The 15,928-nt window shown below is 40.0% G+C and overlaps 1 protein-coding gene across 1 annotated transcript in view; it reads right to left on the reverse strand.

Moving 5' to 3' along the window:
* The window catches only part of LOC126484459 (mutS protein homolog 4-like), a 302,928-nt gene that overhangs the window by 277,554 nt on the left and 9,446 nt on the right, over positions 1-15,928 (reverse strand). Inside the window, exon 3 of the mRNA XM_050108020.1 lies at positions 11,620-11,768. Within this exon, the coding sequence (XP_049963977.1) occupies positions 11,620-11,768 (149 nt within the window). The remainder of the gene's footprint in view (positions 1-11,619; positions 11,769-15,928) is intronic.

The raw sequence follows: 15,928 nt of genomic DNA on the forward strand, positions 1-15,928 counted from the left end.
ATGACATAACTAAATAGAGTGATAGTGGGTGCTTTAAATACTATAAGATAAGATGACAATATTCCACGATAAGTTAATAAAGCCACTGAGATGACAGGTCCTGGGAAGACCCCATAGAGTAATGGATGGATTACAGTGAAAATAAGCAGCAAAGAAGTAAATCTGATAAAATGATATGAATGCATTCAGAAAGACAGGACAGATTTTCTAGTTAGATATCATACTTCATATGGAACTTGAAGCAACAAATGCAGATGTGGTAAGTGGGAGAAACCAAAATGTGCAGCAAATGAAAGTGTACACTGAGTTTCACATTTTTATTGAAAGGAAGGATAAGAACATGGGTTGGTTAAACCCTTAGTGTTTGCAAAGGCATAAAAAAATATATCATAAATGTAAGACAATCAGGCTGCAAGAACATAAAAATATGAACTTATTCTGGTAAAGGTACAATGCTTCAGAGCATGGTCACATTTCCAGAATAATAAAATGGAGCGTTATTTTCCATCTTTCATTATAATAAAGAACATTATCATCCAGAATGTGGAAATTACATTGCCCGGCAAAGAATTAAGTTATCTGGAGCAGCATACCAATAGTAAAGGTGAAGCATTTTAAATTACCATAAACATTTCAAAAAGGCCTATTCCAGTATGTTTAATAACAATATGTGTCATTTGAATGATTGTTTCACAGCTTACACTATTTGGATCCTTCCCACGGGCACCAGCTCTTCTGATTGTGTAAGTGGGAAGTCTTCTTGCAACATATTCATTTCCATAACACCCCTGACCTCAACCTTCACTACTCCCTGTCCTCCCCCTGCCTATCCTCTACCCTGCTCCCACTCCAATACTACACTCCCCTTTTTTCCGCCAGTGCACCTACACAGTCTTTTCCCCTTCTCAACTATTCTTCTCCCCTGCCCTTCCCCCTAACACAGCCACTGATGCTGTACCTTCAAGCCCTATCCTATCCCAACCACATCCCTGAAACACTCTCAAATGCCCTATCCTATACACACCACAACCCTGGTATCTCTCCCCCTCCCCAGCCCATGTCTCTCCCCCCTCCTCACCCTATGTCTCTTCTGTAGCCCATATATCCATCCCAGTTAGAATGCTGCTCACCTCAAATGCAGTCACAGTCAGGCCTTAGCAGCCAGAAGACAGTGATCACCTGTGTGAGAGAGGTGCTTCTGTGAGTTTTCTGTGTCTCATGAAGGACTTAGACCAAAAACTGAATATTTCAAGCATTCTTTTCCATTTGTGCATGTTTGCAACTCAATGCCTCACTATGGGTGAGTAGCAATCTATCCTTTCCATATTGTTATTCCATCCTGGATTTGTCAGTGTCTGATTTTACTTAATGGCTTCCTTCCATACGCAACCCAGTGCTGATTCTCCTTCTTACTATTCTGTATCACATTACATTACTTAGTGTCCATACTTTTTTCCTTGTTTTATTGTCATCTTTCAACCTGAACACGCTGCCCACTGCTTACCACACACCTTGTGAATCTCTGACTTCTGAGCTACCCTGTATCAATGGTCTCATCAGCACACAACACACAGTTATAAGCTAGCATGGATTGTATGTGTAGTGATACAATTATTCCTGGACCTTCAGGCTGATTTCATCAACTCCCTTCACCTGACATATTTTTGCACATTTTCCTGTACCTCGTGTACTTTCTTGTACCTCATACCTTACAGCCTGCCTCCCTCTTTTTCCTTATTGATGCACACACTTTATTGACTTACTGATCTCACCTAAGCCAATAAAACCTGTTGACCCTCTCTTCACATACATCCACTCACTGACCTGCACCCACTCTATTATTGCATTATTATTTATTTTTTCGTTTTGGTCTCTTCCTGTTCTCACATCAATTGTAATTCACTTTTGTTTTTCACTAAAGCTCCTACTTAGGTTTCCTCTCATTTCATTATACTTCATGCGTTTTGTATTTTTTTGTGATTTTGCCATATATTTTTTACGTTTTTTTTTTTTTTTTTTTTTTTTTGCTTGACTACAGATCTTTGCTCTTTCCATCTGTACCAATTCACAGGAGCTTCCTTATACCTAGCCAGAACCAAGACTTGCATATTGTTCCTATCTAGGTGCCTCCTTCACAGAATCCACCCAAACAGTTTGACCTTCAAATTGCTCACCTCCAGCTGCAGCCCCTACTCTCACAGTGAGCTCTTTCTATTCAAATTCCATCATACCATAGCTCTCACCAGCCTAGTCTTGCAAAACCATATAAATCAGGCCCAGATTTCTTTGCAATAACTCTTCTCCATCAGTAAGGTCCTTCTGCTCTGCAATCCCGAATTCCTGCATTCCATTTCACAGATCAAAACCCTTACCCTCCAGGAATTAGGACTTAATTCGTTACAAGTCCATAGACCATTTGAGTGATTCTTTTATTGAAATTATGCAAAAATGAGCAGTGTGCACAACACCATTCATAAACTGGCTTGGAATAACAATACCATTATCACCGCCAGTACAACAGTCTCCATAAAACTTGCTCCACATCCACTCACAGCTGCCAAATCCTGCGTCACATATGCATTACATTTACCACACCATCAGACTCTTCCTCTCACCAGTCCACAGAACCCAGAACCTAAACAGACCCACAACACAGTTATGAACCTCTCCTTCAAAAGCCTCAGTCACCTGCAAATCAATACTTTCCATAAGCTTCACCTTTTGTCCCACTCCCAAATTCAATAACGCTGGGCTTATTAAAGACCTTTTCTCCTTGTTCAATTCACTACAGTGAAAACACTTTTTAGTCACTAACGCTATTAATCACACTCAAAAACAAATATTGAAATCTGCTTGACTCACTCTATTATTACATCTAAACATGATCCAACCGCCCCCCCTCCCACTTGTCACGTCCCTAAATATCATTCCCTGACAACTTTCAAAAATTTTCTGACCTTGAACTTTACCTCCCCATCATTCCCCAAATTCCTTAACATGGAAACCAGCCTTACATCCACCGATAGAACTGAAATCCTGCACCTAAAAACTGATCCCAAACTTACCATCCCACTTGCCAAAAAAGGCTCCACACTGTGGTTATGAATCACAGGGATTATCTGGCAGAGGGACTCTGTCAGCTGTCAGTCAAGTCCATTGACATGCGCTGTCATAGTGACCCCATTCCTGAAAGCCATCAGCATCTTCAGTCCTTCTTCAAGTCCTTAGATCCATCCCAAACTTCTCTCTTGAGTCTAATTCTCTCCTCATCCCTACCATTCCCCACACATCTATCTTCTACAAAGTACGTAAACCCATCCACCCATGATGCAACATTTTGGGTGATTACTGTGCCCTAACTAAATCTCTGCACTTGTGGACTAACACCTCCAGATTATTACCTGTCACCTACTTCCTCTTTGGACTTGACATTTCTTGTTCCTGCACCACCCTGCTCATCATTGTTGGTGTCACTCTCTTTACACTATTGTCCTCATTGCCCATGGCCTTGCTACTATTGAACATTCTCTTTCACAGTGCCCAACTGTCTTGAAACCAACAACTTCCTTCCTTGTCAGCATGACCAACTATATCCTCATTTCAGTTACTTCTTTTTTGAAGGCATCACTTACAAACAATCCAATACTAACCTATTTATGGGCCGCCTAGAGGAATCCATCCTAACCACCCAGAATCCCGAACACATAATCTGGTTCAGATTAACTGCTGACATCTTCATGATCTTGACCAAAGGTGAGGACACCCTATCCACATTCCTCCAGAACCTCAACATCTTCTCCCCCACTAGCTTCACATGGTCCTCCTGAGATCCAACAAGCCATCTTACTTGATGTCAACCTCCATCTCAAAAATGACTACAACAGTACCTCTGTCCACATGAGACTTACCAAACACCAACAGTAACTCCACTTCCATAGCTGCAACCCATTCCACTCCAAAAAGTCTTTCCATACAGCTTAACAACCTGTGGTCATTGCATCTGTAGCGATGAGTAGCCCTTTTCTAATTAAGCCAAGGGTATCATCACTGAGACCTTCACTGACCAAAATTACTCTCCCAACCTTGTCCAGAAATAGACGTCTCATGTCTTGCCCGCTCAGTCACCTAGCATCCCACAGAAACCCACTGTCCAGCCACAAAGGAGCACACCCCTCATGACTGGAGCGAACTGAATCATATTCTTTGTCAGGGTTTCGACTAACTCTCATCATGATCTGAAATGAGAAATATCCGTCCCACAATGGTATTCTGCCAACCAACCAATCTACACAAGATCCTTGTCCCTCCTACTCCACTCCTACTCCCAACACCTTCAGTTGTGCCTCATAGACATAGATGCATGATCTGGCATATAAATTCTTTCACTACCACCTAGTACAATCCTGTCAGAGGCATTTGCTATCCCGCCTAAGGCAGCACCACCTGTGAAAGCAGCTGTGTGGTCTACCAACATAGCTGCAAATACACATCTCAGATAGATTCCTGTTCACCTAAGATGCAGTTGGAGTTGGGCCTTGGGGCCCGGAGACAACAATTGTCATGTGTGTGAGTTGTGCTTGTGCAAATGTATGAGAGTTTTCTGTGTATGATGAAGGACTTAGTCCAGAAGCTGAATATTTCAAGCATTTTTTTCCAATGTGCCTGTCTGTGGTTCAACACCTCCTCTATGTCATGAGTAGCAAATTTATCTTTGGCATATTGTTATTTTCCACTGGGTTTTCCACTGCATGACTAGTTTAGGCTAGCAATTATCCATCCTGGATTTCCTGTTGCATGATTAGGTTAGAATCTGATAGATTGCTTACCAAGGACATTGAACTTATTCTATTTACACTGCATTTACATTTGTATGTTTATTGATATATATCTATAGGTTGTGAACACATTTTCAATTATCATGTTTCTCAATACGACAAAACATAAAGAGACATTTCTGATTATGTATATTATCTATCTACCTGACATTTACAGATTGTTGATGAATATTGTATCTTTTATGCCCTGGGTTTGATTCAACATTAATTATAATTTATTATTTGTATGAGGAAAGATACCTGTGGTGTGGAATTTAAGCAAGATTCTAGCAAAAGAGATTGAAATGGATGATTGGTCCCAGAGACAAGAAAGAAAACGAAAATTATTAAAATATTATTTTTATTTTAATGAGTTACGTATAGCGTAATACAGTCTGGCAAACAGTACAGACAGTTACTGTTTACAGGGACACTTGTAACAAATATAGACTCATGGTGAGTCAGTTAAATCAGTGTCTACACAATTCTGACACGTAAAAATGTCACCCCCCCCCCCTCCCCACCCTTTCTTGTTCCATGGACGTACTGCCAGAATATCCATAAATTGTATGTACGAGATTTGAGGAGGGGAGTGTAACAGACTGAAGTATATGGTACATCTCTTTCATAAACATTATGATTTAATTGTATGGACATATATTTTTTATCAGGTCTTGATTTTCAGTTTACACTAATCATTCTACAAGGTAAGTCAGCAGGAAAAGTACATGCTTTAAGGGATGATAGTATTAGTGATTCTGAATGGAAAACTTCATATATGTACAGATACCCTATTCCAAATGATTTGCAAGATAGAACACATTTAATGCACATGGTTATTTATTTTCTGTATTAGTCAAACACTGTCAGTGTTCGCAATGTACCACAGTACTACATAGGAAAATGAGACAACCAATTTGATATAGGACATTTGTGGTCTATCATTTCAGGAAACTACCTCAAACTGGCCCACCTACGCTACAGCTACCTAAGCTACAGCACAGTCATACAAGATTTTCAGTATTCTCACACATTCTTTGTGCAAATTATTATTATAAATAATGTAGAAAGTTTATGTAATAACTTCAAGTCGAACAAATATATTTCAAGGGAGACGCAATACATGAAAGTCACAGATCAAGTAAACAGAGTAAGATGTGTGTACACTTTAACAGTCAAATCATAACTGAGTCCAAGGTTAGTGGCCGCTGGCTGGCTGGCCGCTTAGGTGGCACTGCTGCTGCATGGCTGGCAGACAGCGTCGCATGTAGAGGACGCGCGTAACTGCGTGGCGGCACTTTGAAAGATCGGTGAGTCACAACACTTTTCCCCCCTTTGAATTTTTTGCACAGATCTTGATGGAGGTGGCCTGTAGATTGCTAACGTCCATAGGTGATGTTTGACTGGCCGTAAAATCTCAAGGAGGAGGCTTCCCGTACAGATGGAAGTGTCCCCGATGACAACGGGTCGAGATGACACGAGATGTGGGGGTCGAACCTGCAGACAGCGCTGCACGTAGAGGGCGAGCGTAACTGCGCGGCGGCACTTTGAAAGATCGGTGAGTAACAACACTTTTCCCCCCTTTGAATTTTTTGCACAGGTCTTGATGGAGGTGGCCTGTAGATTGCTAACGTCCATAGGTGTTGTTTGACTGGCCGTAAAGTCTCGAGGAGGAGGCTTTCCGTACGGATGGAAGTGTCCCCGATGATAACGGGTCGAGATGACAGGAGACATGGGGGTCGAATCTGTTGGGGCCCGGTGCACCAATCTGCCCATTGTGACAAGTCCGGTTGTTATAACAGGAGACATGGGCGATGTGTCCGCGTCTGTAGGAGAAGGAGGCGAGTTGAGTTGCTCCGAAAGATGATGGTCATCTGGTTCCTGCATGGGCATGTCTCCTGGTGGCGTCAGTTCTTGTGCTGGCACCGATATGATGGTGAGAGGACTGTGTTGTGAGTAATGAGAGATTCCAGTATTCTGAGTGTCAGGTAGAGCCGAAGGTGGTGTAGCAGCATCTGGAACAGGCGTTGCCGGCACACAAGGCCGAAGCTGGTCCAAATGGCGCACGGCAACACCCGTGTCCATCTGGATTTCATACAGGCGTTGGCCACGGTGTCGTAAGATGCGGCCAGGACTCCAGTTTGGCCGCCTACCATATCCCTGTACCCATACAAGGCCATCGGCGGTGAACCGGCCAAGCGAAGGCACCTGCGGCCGTGAGGTGGAAAGCCGCAGAAGATGAAGTAGCATGCGGTGCTGTTGGCCATGTAAGAGCTCAGCCGGGCTGTGGTCGCCCATGGGGGTGAAACGGTAAGAAGCCAGAAATTGGAGAAGCGCATCATCAGCAGAAGTCAGGAGTTTCGTCATCTGAGCCTTAAATGTGCGGACCAGTCACTCAGCCTCACCGTTTGACTGTGGATGGAACGGAGGGACCGTGACATGCATAACGCCATGACGGGCACAAAAATCCGCAAAATCGGAAGAGGCAAATTGCGGGCCATTATCAGTAACAAGAGTAGAGGGAAGGCCTTACAAAGAGAAAATGCGAGCTAGAGCATTGGTGGTTGCCGCGGTGGTAGGCGACGTGCAACGGACAATGAAAGGAAAGTTAGAATAGGACTCAATAACGAGAAGCCAATAAGTACCTAAAAAAGGTCCTGTGAAGTCAGCATGAATACGCTGCCAGGGCTTCTCAGGCGAAGGCCACGGTGACAAAGATGACTTCGGGGCAGCGGCCTGTGATGCACAAGGGCCGCAGGCAGCGACCATGTGTGCGATTTCAGAGTCGATGCCGGGCCAGTACACATGACAGCGCGCCAGAGATTTTGTGCGAGACACACCCCAGTGCCCTTGGTGAAGGGGGCACAAGACCGAAGCACGCAAAGACGTGGGCACCACAAGACGCGGCTCTTCTTCCTCCTCCCACAGGTGTCCGTATGGAGTGAAGAGTTCTTCAAATTATTCTCACCACATGATCTTGAGTTGTTCTTTATTTTCTAGCTCTTGGCCACTTTTATTCACTGTTTGAACATAGTCCATCATATAATTCCATCTCTTACTTTTAACCATCTCATATAGCACCTTTCTGAATCTGCACTAGCTTCCTCCATCATTCTACTCCACACATCCATCCACCCACCTTCTTCTGTCCTCTGCCACCACTCTTTTTTGCCTCTGCCTTTCTTGTCTGGTACTCTTCTCTTGTCTCTACTGTTCTTTTCAGGAAGCATGCACTAAAGAATCTATTCTTCTTCTGCACCATATCTTTCATTTATTAATTCCACCATGGTGTTTCCTTCCTCCATGGTGTTTCCTTTCACCACAGTCTCTCCTTTCACCATGGTGTTTCCTTTCATCTCTTTTTGTTGCTTGTTTTACCACATGCTATTTCTGCCACACTAGCTAATGTCCTCATAAATCTACCCAACTCTAATGACATTGATGTTGACAGAACATTACTCCTCCTCCCCCCCCCGTCCCAAATCTATCCAATTCCTCTACCATTCGGATATCTTTTCTTCGATATTCTGAGGCAATCATCCCTACTCTCTTCTTCTTTCAGCTTCTATATCCTTACAAACCTATCCTGGTTTTCTGTCCCTTTCTTTAGTCTTATTAACATTCATGATCAGCAGTTGATAGTTGCTATCCAAGGCCTCTGATGGTATTACCTTGAGACCTGTTATGTTCCCATTCATTTCTCAATCATACTGAATAGTCAGCTACAACTTTCTACTGAAATTATTGATGTGACAGGTAATCTTGTGGCTCTCCTTTTTCTGGAAACAACAGTTTATGACCAACAAAACATTCCTTTGGCAGAAATTTACAAGTCTTTTACCTTCCTCATTTTGATTGCCCCAACCCTCTGGTACAATCACACTTCATAGCCTTGCCGTTCTCTTCCAACGTGCTTGTTTCAACTCCCATTATAATCACATTCTTTCCTCCATCTGTGTCTATATTCCTACTTAAAATTCTTGTTTTTCTGCAGAAGTGCAGCCTACCCACTTGAAATATCTCCATCGTATGTCTCTTCAGTGATATTTTTACTATCATCATCCTGTCACTTATTCTCTTCACATCTTATTTTAACTTTTCTGTCATTACTACTCCCATTCCATTTCTCCTTCTATCAGTAATCCCCTCAAATATAATTGACAGTCTATTCTCAATTCCCTCCTTCCTTCTCCTTTCCACCTTGTTTCTGCCAACCCAAACAAATCCAATTTCCCCCTTTCCATCATATCCACCATCTCCCTCAACCTTCTCTGTCAATGAATATCTCCCTCAGCCTTCTCTGTCAATGTGCGAATATTCATTGCTCCAAATGATAATCCATGTTCACCACAGGTTCTTGGTCTATCCTTTCCACGGCTTGTTCCATTCACGAAAGCAATAGGATTATCCATTACTGGCTTGCTGGACGTATTGTAGCTTCACCAGAACCCAACTGACCATCACTTTTCAGGGTTCCTGTAGGACCTTCACAACCACCAATCGGTCTCAGGGCACAAACAGTCTCCACTGTACTTTGCCCCTACAGGCTGCCCTTGCCCATGTCCTACATTGTGATTGATGAGTTGGACTTGTGGGAGAAATTGCAATAATCTCATTTAATTACTTGCGGAAACCACAACTTATGACCAAAAATCTTGTTTCAGTCATTAGTATATACTGCAAGGAGAAGTGTTTCATTGCATAATCTATACACAATTACAGGTACACCATCAGGTCCACATGCTTTTCCTCTGTTGAGTGATTGCAATTAATTTTCTATTCCATGACCACTTATCTCAGTCTCAACAATGATGTGGTGACTGAAAAAGAGAGCCATACTATCATATTCCACAGCTAAACAACCTCTGATCTGTAGTCGATGAGTCAAGATGTATTTTCTGAAAGACTGAAATGTAACAGTAACAACTATTTATAAAGAAAATGGAGATACACAAGTGACCTCTAATTGTAGACTCATTTTTCTTCTTCTCACATTCTCAAATATTTTTGAGAAGATAGCTTACAATACAACATTGTACCATCTTTTTAAGAATAGCGTTTTAACAACAGCCCCGTTTGGCTTCATGTAGTTTTCCACTACATAGCTGAAAGGTTCAAATCTTCCTCTATTACTACAAATCTTACCTACAAACAAGTTGCCCAGATAATCTCCTCTACTTACTTTCTGACAAACACACCTCCCACTTTCAAAAACTCAGCTGCACCCCCTTTCTTACACAGTGCCACCTAGGCCTCAAACGTTTCATTATGGTACACCAACAAGGATAAGACTTTCACAAGTCTAGCCCTGAAATAAGATCATCTCTCTCTGACAATATTCCCACGTCACCAACAGTAACCCATCTAACCTCTGTAGCATTTGTGTAAAACCATATGACCTCCCAGTACCTTTATCCCTACCGCACAGTTCAAACTCTCACGTCATTCCCACTGTAAAACTTGTTTCTTGTCTCCATCAATTACCACTTACTCCAGCTCCACCAATGGTAAATCTTACAACATCAAAGGCAGAGCAACATTTGAAGCCATGCATGTTATTTACTAACAAATGTTTTCACTGCATGTATTTTTTTATAGAAATATGACTGTAACTAAACTGGTAGAACTTTGAATGAACACAGAAGAACTGTTCATATTGTGGCCACCCAGTATCTATTTACTCTACAGCATGATTCAAGACACCTGAGTAAACACTAAACCCCATACATACTGTTTGGATCTTCTCGCTGAATACTAGTTTCCTTGAACACCATAGATGGGACCGTAGTCCTCTATATATCCATGCATCCTAGTACTATCAAGGGCTTAACACCCATTAAGACCCCAAAATATTTTTTTTATGATTAAGAATATTATTATTTATTGAATTTCTATTTTATCTACATTTTTCTTTATGTCTCTCTTTTAGGTTTCCCACACACTTTTTCTGCATTTCTCCTGGTTCTTAATTGGATTATGAATATGATTTTTTATTTCTCTTTCTCTTTACTCCACCCTCACTGGTACTGTGCTTGTCAATGCACTATCTTAGACCTTCTGCTATCTCTGATGACTTTCCCTTCTTCTTTGTCTCTTTCTGTACTCACAACACATTGGTCCATCTCAACTTCCCTCTCAGCCTCCCTTTACAACCCTCCCAACAAATAACTGTTTTCTCTATGAGGAAGGAACATAAAATTTCTGCAATCTAAGACAAACTACTTCTGCTTTTAAGTGTTTCTGTTGATAGTGCTTGAAATTTCACTTCCTGACAGTAATTATTGGCAAGCCATTCTTTCTAGTTATAATTTAACAATTTTCACAACTGAAATTCAATTTTGATACAAATAAAAAATAGTACGACATGTTCCAGATGTTATTGTGGGGAATAGCATCTAGTCAAAACGACTGATTTTTCATCACACTGGATGAACATAGTTTTTATTACAGTTTTGATTTTCACAGAGTGCCATCTTCTGATCATAAGGTATGCTGTAAAATCAAAAATGCATTTTGCTCCAAAACTTTGTAACATGTGGTATGTTATTCAGTATTATTATGTACTTCTTACATATGCCAGGTTATTCAGTATTTCTACACATCATATAATATGAAACCTTCAAAGTAGCTACATTTTTAGTGACCCCTTTGATATAAAACCAGTGATCACTACAGCTGTTGCACAATTCAGAAACACTAATCCTGTAATAAATGTCCGAATTATCACAGTTTCATTACACCATATTTCAAAAATAAATAAAATATTATTTATACAAATTTTGTATATAGCTAGGGTAAAACTTACTTCAACAGGATTGAATATATTCACTTTTGTAAGTGTACTGACATAACTCTGACTGTCACTTATTTGACAGAGGACCAGATGAGGATGTCGAACATCAAGTGCTGCAATTCCCACTTCTCCTCGAGCATAGCCACGACCCTCACAGATTGCTTTTTCAATAGAACAAAAAACAAAGTCCAAAATTATTATTGAAAATTACTCAATATGACTGTTCTTTTCATGTAGATCTTATATAAACAGAAATATTTTCATTGATTTCTCAACTAATAAAGTACACAGACGAAGCATAATAGTTGCGTAAGGAATAGTGCATAAATACGCTATGGTACAGAAAAAAATTGTGATTGGATAAACAATTTACATTCCATTGAAAAGATATGACACATCAAGCAACAAAATGCACAAATTAAACATAAAAATGGCCAAACATTAATTTCTGCCCATCTATGAAAGATGAGACTTGGGAGACAGTCACATGTAAGCTACATACATATAATGGTAAGACTATATTAGCAGTGTTGCCAGTAGGTCAACACAATGAGGTACCTTTTTTATGTGCAAAGCAGGCAGAAGGAGGCCTTTTTGTTAACTTATCCACAGGGTGATGCAGTTGCTTAGGAAATTCACACATGGGGCACCATCCAGTGTATGGCCATTGATCTCTACTTCTGGTATCTGTAAGTGAATACAATTTGTCTGGATCTCCATAACATGAGTTTTTGTGAAATTAAGGGTTATGCTCCTAGATGTGAACCATGAACCAGTTGTAATCTTGTTTCATTATTCTCCTGGCTATGTCTGGTATGGGTGTATTTGGCTATTTCTGTTATTAGAGAACATTTTATAGTTTTTGAAGATGTCTCCAATAATCAGAGTAAATCATTTATGCAGGCCAAGATGAGGAGGAAATTGAGGATGTAAGCTTGTGGAACACCACATTTAAGGTTTTCCCACTCTGAATTTAGTTTTATTCCTATTCTATCATTTCTAATGTGGTCATCTATTTTCTGTTGCTAACATGCACCTCCATCCTTGCAGACGGAATGCATTTAATGCCATACCAGTTTGTTTTCCATAGTATAATTTTATTGTCTACATGATCAAAAATGTTAGCAATATCACAGAAAATGCCAACATCTTCGTCTTATTTACTTCTAACTGCAGTGATTTTCTGATATTATAAATTCTTATCCATAGAGAAGCTTTTATGAAAGCCAAAAACTCAGAGAACATGGAATGATGTAAGTGTGTCTGTAATTAGCATACATCCAGTTCTATAAATGGATGGTACTGCTTCTTATTTCAGTCTTTTATGAAATATACCTTTACTTATAGGCTCGTTACAAAGGTAACTCAGGGGAGGGCTGGGGGCTACCAACTATGCATTAGATTGGAATACTGTATAACGGCATCCGTAGTCACAAGAGTTGCTACTGTAGTGACCTAATGATATTTGTAGGCTTTTAACAGGCGATTTAGCAAAACTGGTGACTGATGGCAGAGTATGCAATGACTTTTTAAGTAAATTTAATAGACCTGCCTTTAATGGATCATTTATATCCCTGTGTTTTTAGCTACTTTTAGGAATTTAGTGGCCCACAAATTGAATTTAATATCATCTGTCTCACAGCTACTGGCTTTAGGAAGTTGAGTAGCATTTGCTTCATCAGGTTTCTTCGTTTCATGTCCAATAATGATCCAAACTGTCCTTACTTCGTTATTGGAATCATGAATTTTTGTGTGTAGTACATTTTTTTTCTTTTTGTTGACACAGTGAAGATTTTTACATGACAGATTGTAGTGAATTTGTGAGTCTTGATTAAAGTTATTCACCTGCTATAAATTAAGCACTTTCCTCCTAGCACACGACATTTTAATCTCAGATGTTAGCTTCCCTTTCTCTCACCTGCCAATATAACTGTGCCCGTGCCATTGTGAAGAAAAACTGGATTCATATTAATGTAAGAAAACTTCTATGAGAGAAATAAATTTTTCATCTATTGTGTGTCCTTGGTAAACTTCTTCCCATTTTTCATTAAGTAAATTCTCATTGAATAGTGTATCTGAGGCAGTATTTACAATGCTGTGAAATCTTACTTTTTCCTTCTGAGTTTAAACCTGATTTTTTGTAAATTTAATTTCTGCCACTTGATTATAATGGTCAGAAAATGACATATTATGAGACTTCCATCTGTTTCATGAAATATAGTTGGATTTAGAAATAAATTGTTAATTGTTATGGCACTATGCCCTATTCTTGTTGGAAATGTTATTGCAAGTATCAGAGCAAAATTAGAGACATCAGTGATTCCAGGTGCCTTTGTCCACAACTATTTGGATGTAATCAACATTGAAATCACTGAATACAATCAGTGGACAATTATTTATGTTAAGTCTAAATACTCTGAAAGTTTAAAACATTTCCCATTTATGATCTGTACACTTCAGAACAACTACTATGTTTGTTTCTACTTATACTGCTGAAATACAGCACTTAAAGAAGTGTTCAGTGCAGTACTCGCAAGGGTTTTATGGCCTATGACTCAATTCAACTTTGTTCTATACATAGTAACTCCTCCTTTAATCAGATCAGGCCTATAGTAATGTGATACTGTTTATATTTATCTAGGTGCATCTGTTCAGCAACAATTTCTATCTTGACTAACCATGAGTGATGTCATACACATTAAGAGCTACATATATTGTTGGAATTTTAATGACATGGTTAAAAAATAAGGGGTGGCTTGGATCCCACCCATCAAGGAAATCATAGACAGAAGACTGTAAGAACAGTGCTGTGAACAATACATTATGGCAAAACTGGAAGTCATTTACATAAAACTACTTTGGAAGGATGGAGGGGGGAAGGGGGGGGGGGGAGATCTTCAAGAAAATAAAAAAGTAACAATGCATTTTTTACTGAAGAAATGCATCTTCCATATAGCAGCTTCACATTTAAGTATTCTGCATTATCATTCTCAATGGAACTAGGCTGTCAGCTGTAGAATCAAGTATTTTCAAAAACAACTAATAAGTTTCCTAGATTTCAGTACTCACACTGTGAGCTAGTTAAATAATCTGGTCAAGAGCCTTTTAATGGCTTCCTAAAGGAGTGTGATGTTTACATGACTTCATGGCAACCTTCATTGTTGTTTCCATTCATAATCAAAACAAAATTTTCAGGTCAGACTCTGCTGAAATGTATAGCAATAATTTCTATTGTTTGTGAATTAAGTTATATCAAACAACCAGGCCCCTTCATTCACTTCCTCCTGGATTGTGATAAATGAATCTCAGTATAAAGGAGAACTAGTCAGTTAATACATTAGCATAAAACACATGTTAAAAACTGCTACAGTTGCTGTATCTGCAAGTAGCCAGATACCAGCGCACACATCAAAGCCCAGGAGGCAAACACCTGCGGCCACAAGGCAGAAGGGCTGCTACAGAAGGGAACATGACACCAAGCACTAGCGAGGCTAAACACAGATGACTGTCTATGGTCATGGCACAGACAAGGACGAGACCAAAGCAACGACTGTAGACAATGAAGTGCAAAGCAGAAACCTTCATCACAATGGCATCAGCAGGTGAAGAGCAACGAGAGAGACAATCCAAATCGTGAACAGAAGGACCTGAGGTCACAATGTCGCAGATGTTGCAATGACTGTGTGTGGTGTGGCACTGTCATACTGACTGAGATGGTGTTTAATGTGTGGATGAACTCTGTGAATTTGAAACTCAATAACAACATGCTGTTTCTCATACATCAACATAGTTACATTACACACTTTCATGTTACATGCTACAATTCAGAGTCCTCTAGTGGCAGAGGGCAGCAAATGTGTAGACATGAAGAATAAAGATATAGAATGTCAATAATGTTTGTTTCATTTAAAAAGCTTCAAGAGTTTTCCCATAAAACATTTGGAGGCATTGCTTAACAGCACACCCTTGTACCTTTGAGACCTGAAAGCTACTGTAAATTTTTCAAAGCTATATAATAAAGAGATTTTGTAACATATGTACTAGTAATTAATCTGTTGGCAACAAACACATTATAAACCTGCTTCTGTGCCTAGCACCCTGAAATTCTAGCTGTTGACCAATGTCCTTGGTTCTCTGCAAATACCGTACATTTATACGTAAGCTTTTGCCCATGACATTATGTTTTTAGATAAAGAAGTAGGCGAACTTACAATTTAGGGACACTGGTGGTAATCAGCCTAACGCCCTAAGTGGTGCAAATTGGAAACCTGGGAAAATTTTGTATCACTATCTGTGTGGTTACATCTTTTGAGTTATTGAG

The sequence above is a fragment of the Schistocerca serialis genome, chromosome 1 (genome assembly GCF_023864345.2).
Source record: "Schistocerca serialis cubense isolate TAMUIC-IGC-003099 chromosome 1, iqSchSeri2.2, whole genome shotgun sequence".
NCBI classification, from domain to species: Eukaryota; Metazoa; Arthropoda; class Insecta; order Orthoptera; family Acrididae; genus Schistocerca; species Schistocerca serialis.